The sequence below is a fragment of the Apiospora aurea genome (assembly GCF_038362705.1).
Source record: "Apiospora aurea strain CBS 24483 chromosome Unknown utg000002l_segment0_segment0, whole genome shotgun sequence".
NCBI lineage: Eukaryota > Fungi > Ascomycota > Sordariomycetes > Amphisphaeriales > Apiosporaceae > Apiospora > Apiospora aurea.
The window spans coordinates 2165055-2188450 of NW_027117389.1; the positions used below are offsets into that span (position 1 = coordinate 2165055).

Here is a 23396-nt window from a genome sequence, read left to right on the forward strand (position 1 = left end):
TTTCTTGATTTGAAGGGTAGGTTGAGGCTATGCTGCGGCTTTCCATGACTTGATATACCCGTCCTCCCCAACGCTGAAGACCATTTGTGCTTCATCGTAGAAGCAGAAGCTTCGTACAATTTCGGAAGAGTGGGCACCAGGCAGCCCTACGCTGTTCTCCTTGTCGAACGTCCACTCGGTACCCTTGGTCAGATGGACCATCTCGAACATTTGATTCCTAGCAGCACACTTGTCAGCGCTACAATTTTATCCTGTCAGCGTACTTGACTTACTCGTGAGTTCCGGCACCAATGACAGCTCCTGCACCGTTGGCCTTGGCAGTAACGTTGGCGATATATTGACAATTCAACACTTGTCTCATGTCTCCAAAATCATTGGTTGCTGAACCCTTCTCCTGGTCTTCGGCGATGTTGTATAGCGCAAATCTCTCATCGTGCGAGACGGCGTATACCTCAGTATCGTTCAGGAAGCCCGCATGGTGTATTGATGCATCATGGTTCAGTGTCTGTATCACAACTTCGTCTTCATCAGTGATCTGGGTGTCATAGATGTTGACCAGACCGTCTGTTGAACCAGATAGAAGGATATTATGGTTCGTAGGGTGGAAGTTCAGCTATTTTTTTTTTTTTTTTGCCAGTTCAGTATATCCATCCGAGCAATAAGGTCCTCTAGCCAAGCTCACCTCGGTAATATCGTCACTATGAACCTCTTTATATTGGTGCTGCGGTGTGGGTGTGGAGCGTACATCCCTGATAACTTGTAAGTATGAGTTACAATCACAGACCAAAACGCAGTTGCGCGCACCAGATGAGTATGGATGCCTGGCTGGACTTGAGCTCAGTGCCTGCTACAACGGTGAAGCCTGTACTTGAGCAAGCAAGCGAAAGCACAGGTGCTTGGTTGTCTACACAGCAACGTTAGTAGCCGCCCGCCTTTACGTAGCCCAGGAGTTCTCCGTTGTACCTGTCAAACGAGCGACTTCAGCTTCGCGCGGATCTTTCCTCAGGTCCCATAGTGAGACACTGCCGTCCTCTCCAGCTGTACAAACGACTGAGCCGACTAAGTCAAAAGCCTTTGCGCTTGTGAGATTGCCATGCTTGGTCTGCAGCGTGGTTACGGGGCCTGGTCTAAGGCTGAGAGGGTTGAAGGCGCAAAGCTTCTGGTCCGACGAGATGGTGGCGGGCCCTTGTGCCAAGGGTACCAAGTCCAGGACATAGACCTCGTCTGAGCCGGGGTATCGGAACTCATCTACACACGAGAGGTTGAACATGGCTTCCCAGATGCTTGAAGTCCCAATGTGAGCCTGTGTGGCTTCGGTATGGAAGTGGCCCTAGACGTGATAAAAAAAGGGTGGATAGCACAGAATGTGAGACCACAGCAAGACAATCGATCTTAGGCTGTCGTGTTTCAGGAATTTGAAAACTATAAGTTCTTCCAAGCGATCGCCAGTTCGCCATTCACCTCTATAAAATTCAATCCTCGATTTGAGCCTCCAGTCCGAAAAATAGAGGGTCTGCCTGCCCCCACCAGGAACGCCTACGTAGAAGCTGCTGCTCGGCTTGCCGCCCCATTTTCCTGAGTGCGGTACCTAATGCTTTACATCTTGTAGTACTTCCTTGAGGTGCCAGCAGCCAATTACAGGGGGCTCTAGGCTGCTCGATTAGTGAGCTTGGCCGTCCAATTCGGCTGACGTCGCGCCCGTCATTGAGGACAGCTTGCCCAGCACAGCTGCTTTGCTTGTCAGTCGCAGTCAAATCATAAGCAGGCGCCTCAACTCCCGGATAATCGCAAAGTGAACACGTTGGACTGTTCGATTCCGGCAACGCAACCAACACCGTTTCCCCTCTCGCTTTTTTATTTTCCCAGGGCACTTTACCAGGTACCATGACACAATTACAGGCCCTTACCTTTCGCATATAGCATAGTTAGCCATCATGAGGCGTTGGCTTCTTTCGGTCTTCCGTAAGTACCATGCCCCAGTCCATAGATCTACATGGCAAATGGCAAATGCAGCTGACTCTTCGCTTTTCTCTCAACAGTGCTTTTGCAGGTTTTCGCCATTGCGTATGCTACCGAGCAAAAAGTTCTCGGTCAAGATGGTTCCACCGACAAGCTCCCCACCGATCAAGTCGAGTCGCAAACGAACGTCGGCTACGAAGCCCAGGGAGGCTGGACACCGTATCAAAATGGTAGGATCTGGCCAGGATAGCGAGAGCAGACCAGCAGAGGCAGAACTAACAGGCTATCAGGATGGGAGCTAGTTGATGCCGCCATGGTCGAGTTCCGGAAGGTCAAGACCCCCTTCTACCGGAAATCGAAACGACAAACGGGCATGTTCGGATCTATCTTCAACCTTGCGCTCAAGGCGCTACCCAGTCTGCGCACCAGCGCACCACCCCAGGAACCGGCGGCGACGACGGCGGCCACCACCATCAGCGGGCCCTTGCTCGAAGGCGTCAAGCTACTCCAGCGGTCCGCCGACCAGAATAACACCGACGCCATATACCTTCTTGGCCAACTGAACTTCTTTGGCAACTTCTCCCACCCCAGGAATTTCAAGGCTGCATTTGACCACCACAAGAGACTGGCCGAAGTCAACGGTAACAGCTCAGCTCAACATATGGTTGGGCTGATGTACGCAACGGGCCTCGGCGACGCCGTAGAGAGGGACCAGGCCAAAGCACTACTGTACCACACCTTTGCTGCAAACCAAGGCCATACGAGAGCGGAGATGACTATAGCGGCTCGTCATCACAGCGGCATTGGAGTGTCGAAAAACTGCGACATGGCCTGCAAGTATTACAAGAGGGTCGCCGACAAGGCCATGGCTTGGATTAGATCCGGGCCACCCGGAGGAATGTCGATTGTTCAAGAAGGTTACAGGATCGCCGACGAGGATGGCGGTGTCTACGGAGAAGGGGCGAGTTTTGTCAGCTCGGGAATCAATGCCCTGAAGCACAGCGTGAGCTCCGACGCTTACGCCTCTATAGACGACGTCATCGAGTATCTCGATCTTATGTCGCAGAAGGGCGACTTCAAGGCCTCTTTCAACCTAGGGCGAATCTACTACGATGGCCAACGCGGGCTTCCAAGGGACGTCGATGTGGCCCGGCGCTATTTCCTGGCCGTTGCTACAAAGTTCTGGCGCGCCAAGGACGGCCGAACCACCGAGAATGCCAAGCCTGGCCTGGACAAGTACGCAGGAAAGGCCGCTGGCTATATCGGTCGCATGTGGCTGAGAGGCGAGGGTGGTCAGTACAAGCAAAACTTCGACCACGCGAGGAAATGGTTCGAGCGCGGCATTAAGTATGGTGATGCTCAGTCGCAGTGGGGATTAGGCCTCATGTTGCTGAAAGGCTATGGTGTTGAGAAGAACCCGAAGAGAGCCACAGATCTGCTCAAAGCAGCAGCGACGGACTTCGGCCCTGCTCAAGTTGTGCTGGGTGCTCTCCATCTTGACCAAGGTACCCCGGACGACTTACGTATTGCCGGCTCTTATTTCGAGACCGCTGCGCGCTACGGTAACATCGAGGCGCAGTATTATCTCGCCGAGATGATCCACCATGGAGTCGGCCGGGACAAGACCTGCAGCCTGGCAATGCAGTATTACAAAGTCGTTGCGGAGAAAGCAGAACCGTTCGTGTCGTCCTGGACGGAAGCCAATCAAGCCTACGAGGACGGGGACTACGAACTGGCTGTGTTGGACTATGTTCTGGCTGCCGAGCAAGGATACGAAAAGGCCCAGAACAACGTAGCCTACATGCTAGACACTATGAAGTCAAGTTTCACGATCCCGTCGTGGCTCAAGCGCCCAACACCACGATCCAACCTCTTGCAGGACTCAGCACTTGCCCTGATCTACTGGACCCGATCGGCTGTACAAGCTAATATCGACTCATTAGTGAAGATGGGCGATTATTATCTTAATGGAGTGGGTACTGAAGCAGCTGCCGACAAAGCTGCGCAGTGCTATTCTGGGGCCTCGGAATATCTCCAGAGTGCACAGGCTCTGTACAATCTGGGTTGGATGCACGAAAATGGCGTCGGGCTGGTTCAAGACTTCCACTTGGCAAAGCGTTACTACGATCAGGCCTTGGAGACAAATGACGAGGCATATTTGCCTGTGACACTGAGTCTTCTTAAGCTCCGTATGCGCAGTGCTTGGAATACGTTCACGCATGGCAAAATTAATTCCATCCGGGATGAGCCAGGTAAGCATTCTCTTCTTCCCGTCTAAATTTAACACAGTCCAGCTAAGATGGTGTCTTCTAGCGCCGAAGAAGACTTGGTCTCCGAGTGAATGGATCGACAACTTCTTGAGAGACGAGCATCTTTACTATGAGGACGGGTACGATGACATGTATGACGAGAACATCGTGGGAAGCGACGGAGAGCCTTTTGGTGAAGAGTTTGACGAGTTAGAGGGGATCATTGATAGCCTCATTATCCTGGCCTTGTGTGGCATGGTTGTCACTCTACTGTTTTACCGGCAATGGTTGCAGCGTCGACGAGCCCAAAGAGAAGCCGAGCAAAACGCAGCAAGAGCAGCCGGGATGGCGCCTCCGCCTCATCCGGGGCCAGTGCCACGAGGGCTTGGAGACCCCCAATTCCAGCCATGGGGTATGGGAGGAGTAGGACACTGAGAAAACCCAACTCATAGCATTCTACCACGAATTGAGATACCACGACCAACCTATTCCAAAAGTCTAATCGCCCTTCGGTCATCTACCGACTGACATACTTGAAGAATGATCCCAGAAGAAACAAAAGTCCCGAGATATCTACCGAAACTCAGGAGTTGCCTGGATCTTGACCCGACTGTGCCAGTAAAGTTGACGGATGGGCTGGTGCCTCACCCGACTTAGGCTGTCGGTATCAATTCCGCTCTAAGGCATAACATTCCATTACGGCAAGTCCTGCATTCTTATATAAGCCCTTGCAATTGCTAGCAGACCTACCACGCAGTAGCGGTATGTTTGCATGCGCCTGTCAAGTACCAAAGCTAGCTGTCGCTCAAGTCACGATCAAAGCGAGGAGGGTATCCTTCTATCCGGGCATATCGCCACCTGTACCGCCGCTACCAAACCGTATTTCGTTATCTGGTAGGGGGAGGTAAACGTATGCCTGCAACGTGGTAGACTAACCTGGAGCCAAATGCTGCAGAGGTATGTCACTTTATCCCGGGCCACCCGTGATAACTTCAGGGGAGGCTACGCATAAAGTAACATGCCTGCTGGGGCCTTGAGGTGTTGGAGCACTCATGGATTGCAAATTTGGCACCGTTGTGATCATGCTTACGAAACGTGTACTGATCCCAGACAGCTGAGGCATCCAAGTCTTGGCCAGCGGCATTAGAACGGCCTTATGCGCAAAACCCGACGGGGAGGGCGCCCTTGAGGAGACAAGCATCGCTTCTCTAGCCCGGTATTCTCGGCGCCGAAGCAGATATAAGCTTCATCAAGTTTGGCCAGATCCATTGCTGTGGATTTGTCAGCCCTGTCTGATCTAACCAACCGATAGATGCAGACGATGCCACCCCAAACCCAAATCTCTGTCATGAGAAAAAGGGGGGGGAGAAAACATCTATTCTCGGTAACGCCATCTAGACTTGAACCTTTGTTCTTGGTAGATTACTTCTGGCCCACTCCTACTACCTTACATGCAGCAAATGCAACAAGGAGACTTAGGCCGGACTGATGGCGGGGATGGTGGGCAGGTGGCCCAGGTTTCGTCATGACCCCTAACCCAGTGTGCCATTACAACAGAATGACCCAAGAGCCACAGCCGCGGGTCCGAGACCGCGGATGTCTAGCAAACTCTGTTCGGGCGGAGGTCGACAATAAGTCGCCGACAGTAAGTCGCCGGGCCAGGGCGCTCCACACTGTCCTCGGATGAAGTAACGTCGCTCTCCGCAGTTGTCCGCAATGCTGCCGGATCGTCGAACTTTGTCGATAGCCGTCTCCTGGCTGCTGGGGCCGGCATCTACGGAAGGGGGGAGGGGGCCCACCACAGCCTTAATTGTCGGTACGCGTCTTACGACTTTCCTTCCCAAGAGGAACTTCATCTATTCCCGACAAATGATCACGACGCAATTATAGATCTCCAGGTCGACATGTTACCTTCGCGAAAGTTGGAGCTACGCCCTTCCGGCAAACCCGGCTCCGGTTGCCCAAGTGAGCGATGGGCGATGGTCTAGATGCTTCACACATACCACTACACGTCGAGGTGCCTTGTGTATGGAGGCCAGAATGTCTCTGTATGACGGGCCTCTACGTGAATGGAAGGATAGATGGATGAAAGAAACGAGGACTACTATGGCGCAATTCACTAAGCTTGAACGTAAACCGTGGAATGGAGACCGCCATGAGGAGAGCCGGGCCTCTCGAGCTCACGCCAACGAGTATATAAGTCTGGAAGAAACTCATGTCAAGTCCAGCTTCTCTTCTTCCCTTTTTCATAACATGGTGTTCACAGACTAGTCAGACCCAAACGGAATCTTTGTAGTGGTCTCTACGACAACCCCATAAAGCTCTCTCCTATATCATTGCATCCACTCAACATAACTTATAAGACGATTCAAATACTTCCTCCGTCATCATGGTCAAGAAGCAGACACTGGCTGCCGCCCTCCTTCTAGGTACCAACGTTATTGCCAACCCCCTCCCCGGCAATGGAGTTGAGCCCGTGGACAAGCGGAACGCCGGCCCTGAGGTAAGTCATCACTATTTTATCACTGAAGACGACCGGGGATGGCTTCACCCACCCACTCAACCACCCGATCAGTCACTTATACACTCATACGAATACAACATAAACAGTGGAGACTAACAAGTGATATTCCAGACCCCTGAGCCTCTGAACTTGGCTGCCAAGAGGGAAGACGAATTTGGAGGAGGAGGAGGAGGAGGAAGAGGTGGTGCTGGTGGTGGTGGAAACTACGGCGGAGGCGGCGGACACCCTGGAGGTTTTGGCAAGAGAGATGACGCCAATGCCGAAACTGCCAGTACTGCCGAAACTGCCAATACTGCCGAGACCCAGGACTGGGATGGAAAGAAGTACGTTTTATGCACTCTTGTTCTATTAACGACACGCCCCCTTTACCCCCTCCCGCTGCGCCCCTTTAACGTTTGCTGGCTTGCAGCAACTACCATGAGAACTATTGGCTGACCCGTGATGTACCCCTACTTGAAGTGGCTGGGACCGCTACGGCCACCACCACGGTTACGGCTGGGGCAAGGGCCACCCCTGGTACAACGGCAAGGGCAACGGCTATAACAACGGCTGGGACAAGCGAGACGAGGAGTTTGGAGGAGGACATGGTGGTGGAAGCCATGGCGGCGGAGGCGGCTATGGCGGAGGCGGCTACGGCGGCGGAGGCCATCATGGAGGCGGCAGAGGCGGCCACGGTTATGGTAAGTGAACATGACCAAGACATTCACACCATTCTACTTGTGTGTGTGTGTGTGTTTTCTTCTTCTTCGTGTCTATCAGGTATCCTTCCCATACGCTGACACATGTATAGACAAACGGGACGAGGAATTTGGCGGTGGAGGAGGCTACGGGGGTGGAGGAGGCTACGGCGGAGGTGGCAGTAGCCACGGAGGATTTGGAAGGAGAGATGAGAACGGAGGTGACTGGGGTGGCCACCACGGCTGGGGCGGTCACCACGGATGGGGCGGTCACCACGGCTATGGTGGTTGGGACAAAGACGGTTGGGACTACTGAGAACTACGTGACCAGTTCCTGTCCACGTCGCAAGACGCTGGTCCGGTCCAGGCTCGTGTTTACGCCCCACGGGCCTGACCGACACTCATCGTCGCCCTCATCTCGCCACCACCGACGCCCGCCCCGGCCAAGGGTCGCAACTTCCTGCCATGCTATACGCTTCCCACTCATTCAAACCGTGTTCGGATGCCAGAAAATGGGAAGGGGGGGGGAAACAATTAATGCTTAGTAACAAATACGAATCTCGGAAAATTAGGGAAAGGGGGTTTATTAGGGGGATGCAAGAAAACACATCATCATAGTTTTAAATTTCTAATTATTTTTGCTCTTCAACATGGTTGTTATGGCGAAAACACATTGGATCGAACGTTATCTTATACACCCACCGAAGACTAGCAACCGAGCCTGTACCTGACTCGGGAAGGGGCCAGACGTCACAGACGGCGTCCTTGCTGTGAAGCTGTGTCGAATAATCATTGTATTATTGCAAGTGTGTCTGCCGCTGCATAAGCCCAAATATGATAACCTAGTAACATCAAACATCTGCCTCGGCCTCTGACTGATACTCGTCGGACTGCACCTTCCTAGACTGAACCTTCTGGATCAGCGGAATACCGACGCCGGTCCACAGCGTCAGGGCGATCACGAAGGCGAGCGCGCTCCCCCAGCCATGCGTGGCCTTGAAGTGCGGCGCCTGCGAGCTCGGGAACTGCAGCTGCTGGAATGGGATGACCACGGCGCCGCCCACCGACGTCATCAGACCCAAAATGAAAGCACGCTTCTGCTGGTCGCCGCCGCAGCACTCGTTGCACCAACTCGCCAGCAGGGGCGTGAAACAGCCGTAGGTGCCCATGGCGATGAAGACGAACATGCGCAGGCCGTGCGGCACCTCCCACGCTGCCAAGACCGAGTAGCAGAAAATGAGGATGAGCCCGACCGCCAGACAGACGGGCCCGCGGCGCCCGATCTTGTCGGCGACGAAGCCCGTGGTCAGCATGGTGATGAAGTTGACGGCGCCTAGCGACGTGGGGATGTTGTTGATCTGCGGGATCGTGTACCAGTGGGTGGATTTGAGATACAGCGTGAAATACTGCATGACATACGATCCTACTGTTAAGCTCCAGAGCGCATAGCCTAGGGGGAAGACGTAGACCTGCCAGCTGGTGAAGATGCGCTTGAAGACGGAGAGGTCGAGCTTGCCGACGGGCTTGCGGCCCTCCTCCTCGATGCGTTCGCACGCTCTCTGTCGCTCCCATTCGTTGAAGTACCAGGCTTTGGTGTTGTGAGGGGTGTCGGGATGGCAGAACTATAGGAATGGAAAGTTAGCTCCCTGAGGCGATTAAGCACGTAAAAGTGAAGGGGGAAGCATATGATGTTACATACAATACCATATACAGCGACAGGAATGGCGAGGATGAAGTCAAAGACGAACAGCCATCGCCACGCTGACATGCCGCCATGCCCCTCCATACCGCTGTAGAGTGCAGCCTGCAGATAGCCCGAGAACATCTGACCCAAGACACCGGAAATCACAAAGAGGGCCGAACGCCGCGCCAGCTCGCTTTTCCTGTACCAGGAGCCCAGGGTGTACTCGATACCCGGCCAGGCAGCCGATTCAAACAAGCCGATGCAGAACCTCAGCGCATAAAACTCGGACGCGGTGTTGCACTTGTACAAGAACAGCACAAAGAGGGACCAACAGGTGAGGCAAAAGGGCAGCCAATACCTGGGCCGTATGACGGTGATGATGAGGTTGGCGAACGGGGCGCCGATGAGCTGGCCGACAGTGAAGTACGTGTTCATCCAGGAAAGCTCGTTTCCGGGGCCGAAGCCAAGCTCCTCCTGCATGCCCGAGGCGTACGCATTGGTGACGTTGTTGCTGTCGAGCCACTTGATGAAGAAACAGAGACAGGAGTAGGACAGGAGGAACCAATCCAGCTTGAAGAGGAGCCGTTTCTCCTCGGGACTCGTGCCGGGCTCGTGCCAGTGGAACCATCCCGACAGTTTGGTTGAGCCGGACGCCTGCGGCGCGGCTCCTGGCGGACCCGAGGCCGTGGCACGGGCGAATTTCTCGTCCTCGGCCGAATGGTGGGAGCTGGACGACTTCTCATTCGCCGGCGCATCGCGTCGTTCGCCGCGCTCGCCGCCGGCCGGGGCAGCAGTAGCTGGAGGACCGGTCTGGGCGTCGGGGCCGACCAATTTGGCGGCCTGGATCTCCTCGACGGGGGTGGACATGGCGGTGGTGGGAGGGAGTGGGCACCCAGGCAGATTGGCGAGGGCGTCGAAGGACGGGGTTGACCACACGCTCGGATTTTGGTCTCGTAATGGGAAATGGCAAGACCCGCCGCCCGTACTGGCGGCCGTACGAGGGCTAGGAGGGTGGACGGAAAGGACGCTTTATGAAGAGATTTGGCCGCGTGCTAGCTGCTGTCCATCGGGCCTATTCTTCCGTACTGATTCATTGCAAAAGGCCAAGCGGCAATTGTATCATACCGGGGCTAAATCACAACAAAAGCCACTTGCCTGGTCTTCCCCGGCCGCGAGAAAGGGCGCGGTCGGAAGGCGAAGCTCAGGTGCTGGGCCTTAACTCGACTTGGAAGATCTTGTCGGGCTACCTCCCGACAGTAAACTGGGGTAGATATCGCTAGTCGGTGATCCCTAGTAGTACAGTGGCAGTGGGATGGGGATGGGGATGGCAAAAAGCCATGAGTGATTGACACGGCATTCTCGCTCCATGTTGCTCGCAATTATTCGAGAGGGCAGATGTTTTCTTGCCTGATCGAGGGCGTCGACCGGGCTCAGTGGATGGTACGAAAAATGACGTGCGAAAATCGGGCTTGTGAATAATGTCTGTCTACAGTGGACTGACTGACTTGCCTGTAGGTTAGGGAACTAGAAGTCAGGTAAATTTACCAGACTGCAGGCTAGCGGAGGCGGGTCGGACTGTACTCCGCTTGGCGACAAAGTCCAATCAGTCAATTGCGACACTCTTCTAATACCTCACAGCGGACAACTGCCAACACCAAGGATAACACATGCTGCTTGTTGGAGACGTGATTGCTGGCGATGGGGTCTAACATTGTTGGTTACCAATAACCAAGTACAAGTATAGCCTGGACGAGGTTCTCGTTTCTCTACGAGATACTAGCAACATCAAAGTTCGGGCGGGTGTCGTGTTGACTTGCTTGGCCTTGTACACCAATATGGCAGATATCAGAGTCGCGATAGATCGGGGCGGTACCTTCTGTGATGTGGTGGCTCAAGTCGAGGGCCGCGAGCCCATCATCTTCAAGTTGCTGTCTGAAGATCCCTCGAATTATAGAGATGCCCCGACGGAAGCCATTCGCAGGGTGCTTGAGGTGGTCGAGGATAGGGCAATACCAACAGGAGACAAGCTCGATGGTTCGCGCATTGGTGAGATCTCCCAGTACCAGCATCGTGACTTTACCAACTTGCAGCAAGGCTAATGCAGCATCGTAGCGGCTTGCAGAATAGGCACGACAGTGGCTACGAATGCACTGCTCGAGCATAAAGGCGAGAAATTCGCGTTCGTGACAACCAAGGGTAATGCAGTCCGAGATCAGGCTATCGTATAGATGGGGGACTGATCCATTCCGCCACAGGCTTTGCAGATGTCTGCGTCATCGGGGACCAGTCGCGCCCCAAACTCTTCGACCTCAACGTCCGGAAGCCCAAGGCGCTTCATGCGACGGTCATCGAGGTCGACGAACGCGTCACCATCGAGGACTATGATCTCAACCCGTTCCCCAAGGAAAGGACCGTGGCAGCAGCGGCGTCGTACGATGACCCCGATCTCATCGCCACGCCCAGCGGCGAGATCGTCCGCATCCTGCAGCGCATCGACCCGGCCCGGGTCCGGAAGCAGCTCCAAGACCTCCGGGATCAGGGGTTTGAGTCGCTAGCGATCTGCTTCATGCACGCCTACATCTTCCCGGACCACGAGGACGCAGTCGCCACCCTGGCGCGCGACGTTGGGTTCAAGTATGTGACCACGTCGGCCCAGACCAGCCCCGTCGTCAAGCTGCTCAACCGCAGCAACTCGACGTGCTCGGAGGCGTACCTGTACCCGATCATCCGGCAGTACGTCGAGAACTTCGAGTCCGGGTTTGCCCAGCTGCCGCAGCGGGTCGAGTTCATGTGCTCGGATGGCGGCTTGAAGCAGGCGCAGAAGTTCAAGGGCAACGAGGCCCTGCTCAGCGGCCCGGCTGGTGGGGTGGTAGGAATCGCTCGCTCCTGTTTCGATGAAGTCGAGGGGACACCAATCATTGGGTTCGACATGGGTTAGTGAAAATACCGGTTCCCTTCCCTTCCTACCCCTATTTTGGCTCACTTGCTCACGGTATACACCATTAGGGGGTACGAGTACTGATGTATCCCGATTCGATGGGAAATACGACCATCTCACCGAGACCACGATAGCTGGCCGCACGATAGCTGTGCCGATGCTCAACATCTCCACCGTCGCCGCTGGAGGAGGTTCGATCCTCTTTGCGCGAAGTGGTCTTCTGGTCGTTGGGCCCGAGAGCGCAGGCGCACACCCAGGTCCTGCTTGCTACAGGAAAGGCGGACCCCTGACCGTGACCGACGCAAATCTGTTCCTTGGCCGGTTGGTGGTCTCATCGTTCCCGTCTATCTTCGGAGAGAACGCCGACCAGCCGCTTGACCGCGACATCGTGGTGAAGAAATTCGACGAAATCACTGCGGAATTCAACCAACAGACCTCGCAGGGCTTAACGGCGGAAGAAGTCGCACTAGGCTTCCTGAACGTCGCCAACGAGGCCATGAGCCGGCCGATACGGAACATCACCGAAGCCAGGGGCTTTGCGCCGGAGCGACACAATCTGGTTAGCTTCGGCGGTGCAGGTGGCCAGCATGCCTGTTCGATAGCAGACAAGCTGGGCGTGAAGAGGATACTGATTCACAAATGGTCCTCATTGCTCTCCGCATACGGCCTCTCCCAGGCCGAGTTGCAACATGAGTCTTACGAGCCGTACGCCGGCGAGTTCACCATGGAAGGGCTTGGCCATATCCGAGAACGGTTAAAGGGGCTCAAGCAACAGGTCTCGGCCGAACTGCTATCTCAGGGGGCGGAGTCGAACTCGATTACTTATGACGAATCGCTAGTCCTCCGCTACTTTGGAACGGATACAACTATCACGATATCCAAACCCGAGGACGAGGATTATGGCGCTGCTTTCATAGCGCATCATCTGCGCGAATTCGCATTTACTCTGAACCGCAACATTGTCATTGACTCAATCAAGGTCAGGAGCACTGGATCGGCTGGTGTCGTTGTGCGTGACGTGCCGCCATTTGAGGAACTGGCCTCTCTAGCCGCAAATAGTAATAACGTCCTACAAGCTGAAGAAACGCAGAAGCTATTCGTCAGTGGAAGCTGGCAGGAGGTGGGCATGTTCCGGCTCGAGAAGGTCCCGAAAGGCTCCGTGCTGGAAGGACCGGCTCTGGCCATTGACAAGACCCAGACCATTTTCGTGGAGCCCGGGTTCAAGGGGTATATTCTATCAAGCCACGTCGTTCTTGAGAAAATACAGAACGAGCTGCCGTCATCGACACCTAGGGCCCCTACGACAATTTCAGCAGACTCGATCAACCCTATCCAGCTATCCGTCTTCGCACACAGATTCATGTCTATCGCTGAGCAAATGGGCAACACGCTACAAAGAACGTCCATATCCACCAGCATCAAGGAGCGCCTCGACTTCTCCTGTGCCATCTTCTCCCCAGACGGCAAGCTAGTCGCCAACGCACCCCATATCCCGATCCACCTGGGTTCCATGCAATTCGCGATCCAATACCAACACCGGCTCTGGGAGGGCAAGCTGACTCCTGGGGATGTGCTCCTGACCAACCACCCGCAATGCGGCGGGACCCATCTGCCCGACCTGACAGTGGTCAGCCCTGTCTTCTTCGATGACCAGATCGTCTTCTACGTCGCCTCTCGGGGACACCACACCGACATCGGCGGCAAGGGCATCACGTCCATGATGCCCGAAAGCAAGGAGCTGTGGGAGGAAGGCATCAACATCAAGTCGATGAAGATTGTGAGCGGCGGCCGCTTCCTCGAAGAGGACGTTCGGGCCGCCTTCGCCAAGGCGGGCGAGTTCCCCGGCTGCAGCGCGACACGGCGCATCGCGGACAACCTGTCGGACCTCAAGGCGCAGATCTCGTCGAACCAGCGGGGGCATCACCCTCTTGGGAAAGCTGTGTGACGAGTTCGGTCTGTCCGCCGTCCACACGTACATGCACGGCATCCAGGCCAACGCCGAGGTCGCCGTGCGCGACTTCTTCAAACGCGTGGCCAAGTTGACGGCACAGAAACCCCTCGAGGCGACCGACTACTTCGACGACGGCACGGCGATCCGCGTGCGCATCACCATTGATGCCGAGACGGGGTCCGCCGTCTACGACTTTGCCGGCACGGGCCCGCAGACCTGGGGCAACTACAACTGCCCCGTGAGCATCACGCACTCGGCCATCATCTACACGGTCCGGTGCCTGGTGGACGCCGACATCCCGCTCAACGAGGGCTGCCTGGCCCCCGTCTCGATCCGGATCCCGCCGGGCTCGATCCTGAACCCGACGCCCGCTGTCGCCGTGTGCGGCTCGACCCTCGCGAGCCAGCGCGTCGTCGACGCCATCCTGCGCGCCTTCGGCCGCTGCGCCGCCTCCCAGGGCTGCGCCAACAGCTTCGGCTGGGGCATGGGCGGCCGGGACCCGGCGGACCCGGCCAAGGTCCTGCCGGGCTGGAACTACGGCGAGTCGCTGGGCGGCGGCGTGGGCGCGGGCCCCGGGTGGCACGGCGCGCCGGCCACCAACGTGCACTCGACCAACACGCGCAACACAGACCCCGAGGTGATCGAGAAGCGCACCGCGGTCCTCGTCAAACGCTACGGCGTCCGCCGGGGCAGCGGCGGGATCGGTCGGTTCCGCGGCGGCGACGGCGTCATGCGCGAGATCGAGGCCCGCGTCCCGCTCAAGTTCAGCATCCTGAGCGACCGCCGCGTCTACCGGCCTTACGGCATGGCCGGCGGTGGGCCCGGGGAGGTGGGCCGCAACTACGTGTACAAGTTCAACGAGGAAGGCGAGCTGGAGAGGATCAATATCGGCGGCAAGGCGGTGGTGACCTTGAATGCTGGGGAGATCATGCAGATCAATACCCCGGGGGTGGCGGTTGGGGCACCCCTGACGGTAATGATGATGTAAAAGGTGATCGTGCGGGCGAAGAGCAGCAACAGTTGGGTTAGGGGATGCATGTGGATATCTTGTGTTCGTTTCCAGGTCGAAATGTTGCAGTTACACCCTTTCTGCCAATTATACATTACTCCTAGTGACAGGACGAGGGGTATGTATCAAACCATTAATGGTTTTTTTTATTTAATATACAGTTAATTTATAGACGTACGTGCCAAGCAACCAGACTACTTTACACATTGGATACCTCATAACTACATATTGTTGTTGTTGGTTTTTCTTTTTCTTTTTTAAAGAAGAACTTGCGCGAGCATTTTCAGTCCGGGGGCAGTGTCGTCACCCCCCGTTTGCTGGATTTTTTCCTCTCCAACAGCCGTGGTGTCGTAGGAGATATAGGTAGAGCAATGCGAACTCAGCGGCCTCACCTCCGGCTGCACTTCGCAGACCACATGCTCTGCGCTCTTGTGGAGCATGCCCGGAGGTTCTTGAAACAGCGTGAGTCTCTTCACGCGAATCGTCCCGCTCGATGATGACATTGACGACATAGTTGCCGCCGAGTAGACCGAGTCGGGATACGAATAGGGACGGGGGCTGGAGCCTCTACCATCGTCATCCTCCTCCTCGTACTCCTCGTACTCCTCCTCCTCCAGAATCTCCTTCTTAGCTGGTGGCGTCACCGGTGTCTCGGGAGCCCAGTGCTCCATCATCTTCAAGGCCCACGCTGTCGGTGTCGTCGAGGCGAGGCCCGGGATGACCTTTCCGCTCATGAGTACGCGCCGCAGCGGGATCGAGTGGACAAAGGTGCCCATCATCCACTCGTCGATTTTCCGCGCCAGCGTCTGGGCCCGCCGGAGCTCGCGCTCGCTCAGCGTGGGGTCGCGCGCCAGCCGGAAGGGCGTGTCGATGGCTCTGGCGTGGAGACGGCCCATGGGGCTCGCGGCGGGCGACCGGCTGATCTCGGTCTGGAGGCACTCGAGTATTCGCGCGATGGCGCGGGGGCCGGTCCGCCTAAAGGCCTCGTCTCGGTCGTACGTGTATTTCTGCAGACGCAGGGCGTCCAGGAGCGTGGCGCAGTATACCGGCCGCCTCTTGTCCTGGAGCGGCAGCTGCCAGCAGGAGTTGACCCGGTGCGTCGCCGCATATTTACGGCCCGTGCTCACGGAGTGACAGAGGGCGTCATGTGCTGGGGATTTGTACGTTTCGAGCGTCAGCAGCTCCTCGTGGCCCGCTATCGTCAGCTCCTCTTGCAGGCAGCCGATCAAATAGCAGACACGAGAGTACTCCCGCCGGCCCAGGATCTGGGCGGTTTCGTCGTTGTCTAGTGTGGCCAAGGCAATGCAGAGTTCGGTCACGCAGGCAGATGGGTTCCAAGGGTGGCCCGTCAGCTCGCCTTTCGGCATGTGATAATAGTCGGTGCGCTGCATCAGACCCGACGATTGCAAAATCCTGGATATGTCACTGAGGAGCGGGCGGGAGGAAGCAGAGGCGTAACGTTGCGAGGGGCCATCGAGCCGGGTGGTGGGCGTATCGGACAGCTCAGGGGCGGAACCCCATCGGCGGAAGAGGTCGTCAATCCAGGACTTGTTCGGCCACTCTTTGGGAGACCCTTGGTTGAAGTCGTGGACCATGAACTGGTGGCAAACCACCAGGTGAGTCATGAAGTCGGCTTTGTTCTCAAAGGAAACCATGCCCCCGCAGCTCCCGAGCGCATGACGCTTGACCAGATGTTGGCCTTGTCGGACGAAGCACTCGTCGTCGGTCCAGTAGAACTTGAAGCTGCAGAGTTTGCAGACGGAATATCCGCCACTACCGTAGTGCTCAAAGACATCGTCGATGCCATTCAGGGCATCGCAACTCCAGTGACACACCTTGAGTGCGGGAGGCTTCGGCCCTAGACCGCGCAAGGGTTTCTGCTGCATACTGTCGATACCGAACCCGTATTGTGTGGGACTGGCCTTGCTGCTATAGGATGAGTCGCTCTTCTTGCCCCCCTTTTCCGCATAATCGGAAGAGCTTGATGTCGTGCGATCCGTACTTGACTGGATATCTGACACGTCGTTGGGTACGAAAGCGACCTCTTTCTCGAGCTGCTGTAGCTTCTGTTTGAACTGGGCATTCCTTTCGGCCGCCGTTTCGTCGTAGAATCTAGAGCGAATTATCAGAACGTGTGCCTGCAGAACCCAGTGGCGTGGTAAGGGCATACCTTCTAAGAAAGGTGAGATGAAGCCATAGAACGGTCCGATGCGCAGCCAGCTTGGTCGACAATTCATCAAAGACTTCTCTATAGCCGGCGTACCGTACTCGCTTGAGGAAGTTGTTCCACTGGCTGCCGCAGGATGGCTGCAATGCCTCGTCGGCGGCCCAGTCATTGAGTTGGTTCAGGCAGTCTTGTAGGTCGGTCTCGAACCTGCTGAGAGACAACTCAAGCCTGGGATCCTTGGGCACTACATCGTCGTGTTTGTTCAGCAAGTCGACGGCGTTCTGTAATATCTGCTCCAAGGACTGCAAATCTTTGAGCACATCTGTTACTGACGGAGGCTGATACCTCATGCGCTTGATGTGATCCCTCAAGACGATGATGGCTATCAAAGTGCTACAAGAAAGCCTTCGAATGCTGTTGGCCGTCTTGGCCAGACCACCCACCTCGCCCAGCTCGTCGTCCATGGCTTATGGCGCGGAGAATGTAATCCTAGGTGAGGTTCTAGGAGTAGAATCTGCCGAAACGACTATGGCGGTTGCCTGGGACTTGATAGATATGTAATGGCGCCCGGCCTTGTGATAGAAAAGCTTGGCTCCAGGTGGCCGAATCCAGACGAACCCCAGTGCATGGCTGCACCAAACAGGAGCTCTGCGAAGGGCCAGACGTGCATCTATCAGACAATATCTGAAGCGGGAGCGCCATCACCAAGTCGCAAGTGGTTGCTCGGTGCACAGATATCGTCCAACGTGGGCAACCAGTCGGAAATCCTTACGTCATGCGACACTCTCGGGCTGTCGCCTCACCCCCTCACGGGCCTGCTTGCCCAGAAAGCCTTTGAGCGCCACGGCCGGATCTCTGATACTGGAGCATATCACCAGGAAGGCACATGATGCAAAGCACCGGATCTTTCATCGGAAGTGAAGAGTCTTAGACGGCCGACTTGGAGACACGGTTCTCCGGCGAAGTAAACGTGACATTCGCTGAAGTTTCCCGCAACAATAGCATTCGTCCGTTTCAATGCTACTAAGACTGGGAATGGTCCTGGTATACGAGTGTAAGCTTGCGACACATTGTCGGCAAGCAAGTCAAATCGCACAGCTGGGTAGGAAACAAGCCACGACAATAAACATGGCATGGTTCGGCATATATCCGGTTCCTTGTGGCGTAATGGTTGTCGTTCAGGCACCCGCTCTTCACTCGTAGTACTAGATACTTGCCATATCAATCATCACCCCAGACTTGTTGTTTGTCGTTGTGGATAACTCCCACGATCTCGTTTCTTCACGAGAACAAGCTTGGCCAGGACTTGAGTGTTGATCTCGTGTGCTCTTGGCTCGGCAGTAAGTTTCGCAAGCAGAAACCCCTCAACCGTTGCCAGTAAACTTTGTCATCTGATGTACGAAACATTAGCAATGAAACATGTAAGCCTGACAAGGTGGCTGACAGACTTCGTACTTGAGAAAGAGCCGCAGAGATGGTGTTTCGAACTCTAATCCCTTCAGGTCTAACCCATGCCGTGCGGATGAAAAGGGGCAGGTTGCATTTCACCGAGGATGGACGGGCGAAAGCCGACATTGCCGGATCGCCGGACTCGTTGTGAAGAAAGGGGGTATTTTGTTTTTGATTACAAACTGTACTACTCATCCAAGCTCTAATAGATTAAACTAAGCACGGATATGTTCCCGTAGCCTCCTATCTGTCGCCAATATACAATTGACTGACTAATGATGCTGGCTACTCCTGAACCCATGTGACCCAACCCAACCAACCGACGCCGGAGCTGATGCTGTACAAGTAACGAGAAACGAAAAGAAGAAGTAAGAGAAAGGTGGAAGTAACAAAAATAAAGACATCGAGATGAATGAGAACCATAGATAGGCGTACAAGCCATGCAATTGCTCATGGACGCAGCAGCGACACTGCCGGAGTATATCTTCCAGACTCTCCCGCTCACATGCTTCGTTTCGAACCTCTCGTAGAATAGCAGGTCATCACAGCCATAGCAGCCACTTCACCATGCCTATGATACCGCTGCCAATGCCCATGAAGATCCTTGCAATCATTACGATGAACCACACGTACCACATGAGCCCGACTAGAGCCCACTCGACCATAAGCCAGCCGCCGCGCCTCGCCCACCTGAAGCGTCGCCGCTTGCGCCGCATCAGGTTGTCGATCACGTCCAGGACGTGCTTGACCTTGAGCCGCTGCCCGTCGTTGATATCCCGGGAGCACTCGTCGGCATCATCGGCAGCGCGCCGCGTCATATCGATCAGCTCCGTGGCGATGCGCTGGTGCAGCGCATCGGCGCGCCCGTGCAGATGCCGCACCTCGTTCTGCGCGAAGGCATGCATCTGATTCTCGAGAGCGAAAGTGGACGTCTCGACACCAGAACTGAGGATGCGTGCGCTGGTTGCGTACAGATCTCGTTGTGAGACGGCAAGATTGGCCTGCTCTGCAGGGGTGAACTGCGCCAAGTCATCCCACGATAGGCCGGCAGGCGTCCCCTGCAGCGTAGAAAGCGCACGCGGTTCCTCGAAGCGGCGTGCAATTTCCATAGCCTTTATGCCCGATGAGAGGACAAGGGCACGAAGGCGGGCTGCTTCGCGTTTCGAGAGCTGGGTTTTCCGCTGCGGTATCGACGACGGATCGGAGATTGACCAATGGCGCGAGCCGCCCAAGGAGTCGCGCTGCCTGTTCGAAAGTGCCGGAACAGTCACTACGGCATTGAGTTGGCCGGTAGAATTCCGCACTCCGTCAACTACCTGTGTTCTTCTTTGTTCGTCAGATTCCGACTCGGAGACATCGGAATCAAAAGGATCGCCCTTCAGCTGCGCCAATGGCGTCGATACAGGCGATGCGCTCATCACATCAATGCGCGGAGGCTTAAGTTTATCGAAACGGCTTGAACGACGATTTGGGGGACTCGACACGTTCACGGGGACGTCAAGTACGCCGGCTTCAGGAGAAACTGACTTGTCGACATCCGATGCGGATTTGAAGGTAGGCATCACATCCAAGTAGTGCTTGGCTTGTCGGTTCTCCTGGGGTAAAGTTGATTCCGTCTGCGAACTGGGTTCCGGACCACCGGATCTTTCTCTAGAGAGCCCATGGTCTGATTCATCGCTAGATGTATCGGACGTTGAGCCATCGTCGTCTTGATCCTTCTTCCACAGAAGATCCGAGACTTTCGACACACCACCGCGAATGATGCCATCAATCTTGGCGCCTCCTTTGAAAATGGTTCGTAGTCCGATTTGGTCATCACGCCCCAGTCGGAGACTGCCCATGGATTTATGGGACTTATGGCTCTCGCCAGTGTTGCGTGAAGCGATTTTTGGTGCTGGGCTACGGGACCTTGCCCTCCCAATGTTCCCAAGGCTCTCGGTGGAAGCGGGAGACAGGGTGGACGATTCGACTGGCTCAATAGGGCTACCAATGCTTTCTTCTTTGATGACGTTTATCTGGTCAACTCCTCTGTCCTTTTCTCGCTCCCTATCGCGACTCCGATCGCGGAACATGCTCTTCACCTTCGAAAAAGGATTGCGCACGGGAGATGAAGGGCGGCTGCTTTGGGGCGACAGGTCCGTTCCGGTACCTGATACGAAGTTGTTACGTCGTTTAATTGGCTTGAGATCTGGCGACGGTGGTGCAGAACTATCCAAGTCCATTGAGAACCTGGAGTTGAAGTCAGGGACTTCCAAGCTTTCACGGAAAGACCGAACCGGAGAACTTTGCCTCGCCGGGGCGCGCATAGTCTTCTCCGGGTCTCCCTTATCGTCTACCCGCGAACCCACACGAGTGTGTCCCTGTGCTGGAGGTTCGAAAGATTTGTCGGGCGTCATATGAGTTGAGTGGGCTTGTTTGCGGTTGTCAGTCTCCTCGTCAAGAGACCGTTTCCGCTCCTCTATAGCCTCCCGTGCCATCAACTCATTCATCTGCTTCTCTAGAACAGCCTTGCTATCAGCACTGACTGTCCCACTTCGCCCTCGCCTCTTGCGATCAGTCTCGCTCTCAGACGTATCTGAAAACGAGCTCCTTCGAAAATTGAGAAAATCATGGTGGCTGTGCACAGAACTATTGTGCCGATGATGCATGCCCCTGAGCTCATGAAGTTTGTGCCTAGCTCTCTCTCGCGCACTTGCATGTGACAAATCAGTGTCCGCCTTCGATATCGCGTTAGGATCCGAAGGCTTGGGCTCTATATAGATGTCATCATGACCATGTTCACTACTTTGGCGGGCACGTAGTGAACTCGCGGCAGATTCTTCTCCCTGGTGTGACAATGGCCTTGATGAAGACGCCGCTGGCGTGGGGAAAATACGAGCGTAGTGGCGATCTTCCAGAAGCAACTTGTTGTCGTCTTGTTCTACCCAATTGACATCGGCGAGCATATCTGCAGGATCGATTATCCAATCCATCCTTGGACGCTTGGGTTTCGCAGTAGCTGAAACAGGTACAGGTATGCTTGACGGCTGTTGCTGAGGGTTAGATGGCATCTGCGCACCGGAAAAAGGGGGCATAGGAGGGGGTCCTGGTTCTGGCATGAAAGGGGAGGCAGCTGCACAGGCGGCTGCGTGATCTACCCAGTCAGTAACCCTGGACACATCGGAGAAGCCCTGAGCTTGGCCATCGATTGCTCTTCTCTCTCTTGCTCGAACCTTCCGATTGCGTATGTACTGCAGTGGGTTGTAAGGTCGACCTAGGGGCACATATGAGTTGGAGTTAAAAGGATTCTGGGAAGAAGTGCCGTTTGTAGGGGAGTTTGGCATGCTGGACGTTGATGGGCGGCTGTTTTCTTGTACGCCGTGGTCTAATGGGGGAATCAACTGTAGAAGACGCCTATGCTGAGCCATGAGCTCAAAATGCTCCTTCGCTTTCTGAGCCCTGTTTAGTGTCGACGCAGAAAAGTGATAAGTGTAGTTTCCCTCAGGGTCAAATGTACCCTGATGAAGAGGGCTGTTGACACGGGGATTCGAGGCCGAGATATTCCTCAAGGGAGCATTCGTTTCAGGCTGTGGAGACAAGTTCCGAGAAGTTCGCCTCTGCTTTTGGAGGTGTTGCTTCAAACCTCCGCCACTGGGACTATCAGGCAGCGGCGCAAGACGTGGCGGCGCAGGGCTGGAGACATGCCTGCGCTGGGCCATCCGCCTCGACTCGCTGAGGTTTAGAGCCATGTTGACGATCTGGGTTGAATCCATGTCGAGGGAGGCCGCGTTTGGCCTTGGAGATGGGATTCGGGAAGACGAAACGGGGCGCGCATTCGGACTTGGCCGGCGCTCTTGACGATGGCGAGAAACGGCATAGTCCCCCTCCGCATCTCTTGCGTCGGTGCCCAGTTCAAAGGTTGAAGAAGAGCTGGAGTCACTCCTATCTGAGGTAGTCCCTACAGGGCTCTTCCCTTTCCGCCGACTATCGACGGGTATTCTGGATCTCCTACGTGCTCCATCTTGACGTGGCAACGCCTTTTCACGGGGCCGGGCCGGGCGATCGTTGGCGACTGGGTTCGGAAGAAGGAAGCCGCCTGAAGGCCGTGGCCGGTACGAGCGACGTTTGTTCCGGGCATTGTCGTTGCCGTCGGGTTCTCGCAACGGCGGGGATGGGTCGTATAGGGCGCTGGCGTCGGCGCTTGACTCGCCGGTTTCGTAGCTGCCGTAGCTGCGTCTGGATCGGGAGGTCGAGGATTTCGAGTAGCGCGGCGCGGCCTTGACACGGAAGGGTTGGCTCTCATTATCTTCTGCCATGGCGCTACTCGGCCAACGAAGCAACGCGTCCAATCAGTCGCATGCCAGGCTCCCGGGTGGTATCTCAAGAGCGTTGGCCGTGCGGATGATAGGAGCAGGGGCGCATGTTCTCTGGTTGTCCAAACGCAATTCAATTGATTCGAGACATGGGCGATATGCTAATAGGGAGGAGGCGGCGGCGGTGCGGTACGGTACAGCTTGGCAAATTGCGAATTTGCCATGTGACGGGGGGGTAAATGAAATATGCAAGCCCCCCCAAGTGCTCTAACCGGCGCAAATGCGTTGGCGTGATGGCCAAACCAAAACCCGAAACCAACGGGGCGAGACAAGTGGTTGTGGACGGGTATGGAATCTGGAGTGGCATGTGTTTAGAGGCTTTTGGACGCTGCCCCAGAACGTTAGCTTCCATGCTCATACTTAGCTTATTAATACTTCTTTAGGTTAGGTATGCTAGGTACATAGCCACCTGTGCTGCACCTAGCGCACGGCACTCA

General features: G+C 55.5%; 7 protein-coding genes across 7 annotated transcripts; 4 read left to right on the plus strand and 3 right to left on the minus strand.

Moving 5' to 3' along the window:
• Positions 1-27: 27 nt before the first annotated feature.
• On the minus strand, positions 28-1270 carry PG986_003061 (WD domain protein; the record flags this gene model as incomplete). The annotated part of the gene is made up of 5 exons (XM_066839283.1): positions 28-217; positions 273-613; positions 683-749; positions 805-904; positions 964-1270. 5 exons carry the CDS (start codon positions 1268-1270, stop codon positions 28-30), a joined length of 1005 nt encoding a protein of 334 aa, XP_066704347.1.
• Positions 1271-1934: 664 nt separating this feature from the next.
• On the plus strand, positions 1935-4643 carry PG986_003062 (Protein sel-1-like protein 2; the record flags this gene model as incomplete). Its single annotated transcript, XM_066839284.1, has 4 exons — positions 1935-1962; positions 2040-2189; positions 2250-4211; positions 4273-4643. 4 exons carry the CDS (start codon positions 1935-1937, stop codon positions 4641-4643), a joined length of 2511 nt encoding a protein of 836 aa, XP_066704348.1.
• Positions 4644-6597: 1954 nt separating this feature from the next.
• On the plus strand, positions 6598-7725 carry PG986_003063 (uncharacterized protein; the record flags this gene model as incomplete). Its single annotated transcript, XM_066839285.1, has 4 exons — positions 6598-6711; positions 6844-7055; positions 7192-7412; positions 7523-7725. The coding sequence occupies 4 exons, from the start codon at positions 6598-6600 to the stop codon at positions 7723-7725; spliced, it is 750 nt and encodes a 249-aa protein (XP_066704349.1).
• Positions 7726-8260: 535 nt separating this feature from the next.
• Positions 8261-9960, minus strand: PG986_003064 (uncharacterized protein; the record flags this gene model as incomplete). Its single annotated transcript, XM_066839286.1, has 2 exons — positions 8261-9031; positions 9109-9960. 2 exons carry the CDS (start codon positions 9958-9960, stop codon positions 8261-8263), a joined length of 1623 nt encoding a protein of 540 aa, XP_066704350.1.
• A 968-nt stretch (positions 9961-10928) lies between these two features.
• On the plus strand, positions 10929-14970 carry PG986_003065 (uncharacterized protein; the record flags this gene model as incomplete). Its single annotated transcript, XM_066839287.1, is given in 5 exon segments — positions 10929-11139; positions 11221-11289; positions 11349-12026; positions 12100-13933; positions 13944-14970. 5 exon segments carry the CDS (start codon positions 10929-10931, stop codon positions 14968-14970), a joined length of 3819 nt encoding a protein of 1272 aa, XP_066704351.1.
• A 392-nt stretch (positions 14971-15362) lies between these two features.
• On the plus strand, positions 15363-16853 carry PG986_003066 (uncharacterized protein; the record flags this gene model as incomplete). Its single annotated transcript, XM_066839288.1, has 3 exons — positions 15363-15453; positions 15673-16151; positions 16386-16853. 3 exons carry the CDS (start codon positions 15363-15365, stop codon positions 16851-16853), a joined length of 1038 nt encoding a protein of 345 aa, XP_066704352.1.
• A 2296-nt stretch (positions 16854-19149) lies between these two features.
• PG986_003067 (uncharacterized protein) lies at positions 19150-22902 on the minus strand (the record flags this gene model as incomplete). Its single annotated transcript, XM_066839289.1, has 1 exon — positions 19150-22902. One exon carries the CDS (start codon positions 22900-22902, stop codon positions 19150-19152), a length of 3753 nt encoding a protein of 1250 aa, XP_066704353.1.
• Positions 22903-23396: the final 494 nt, after the last annotated feature.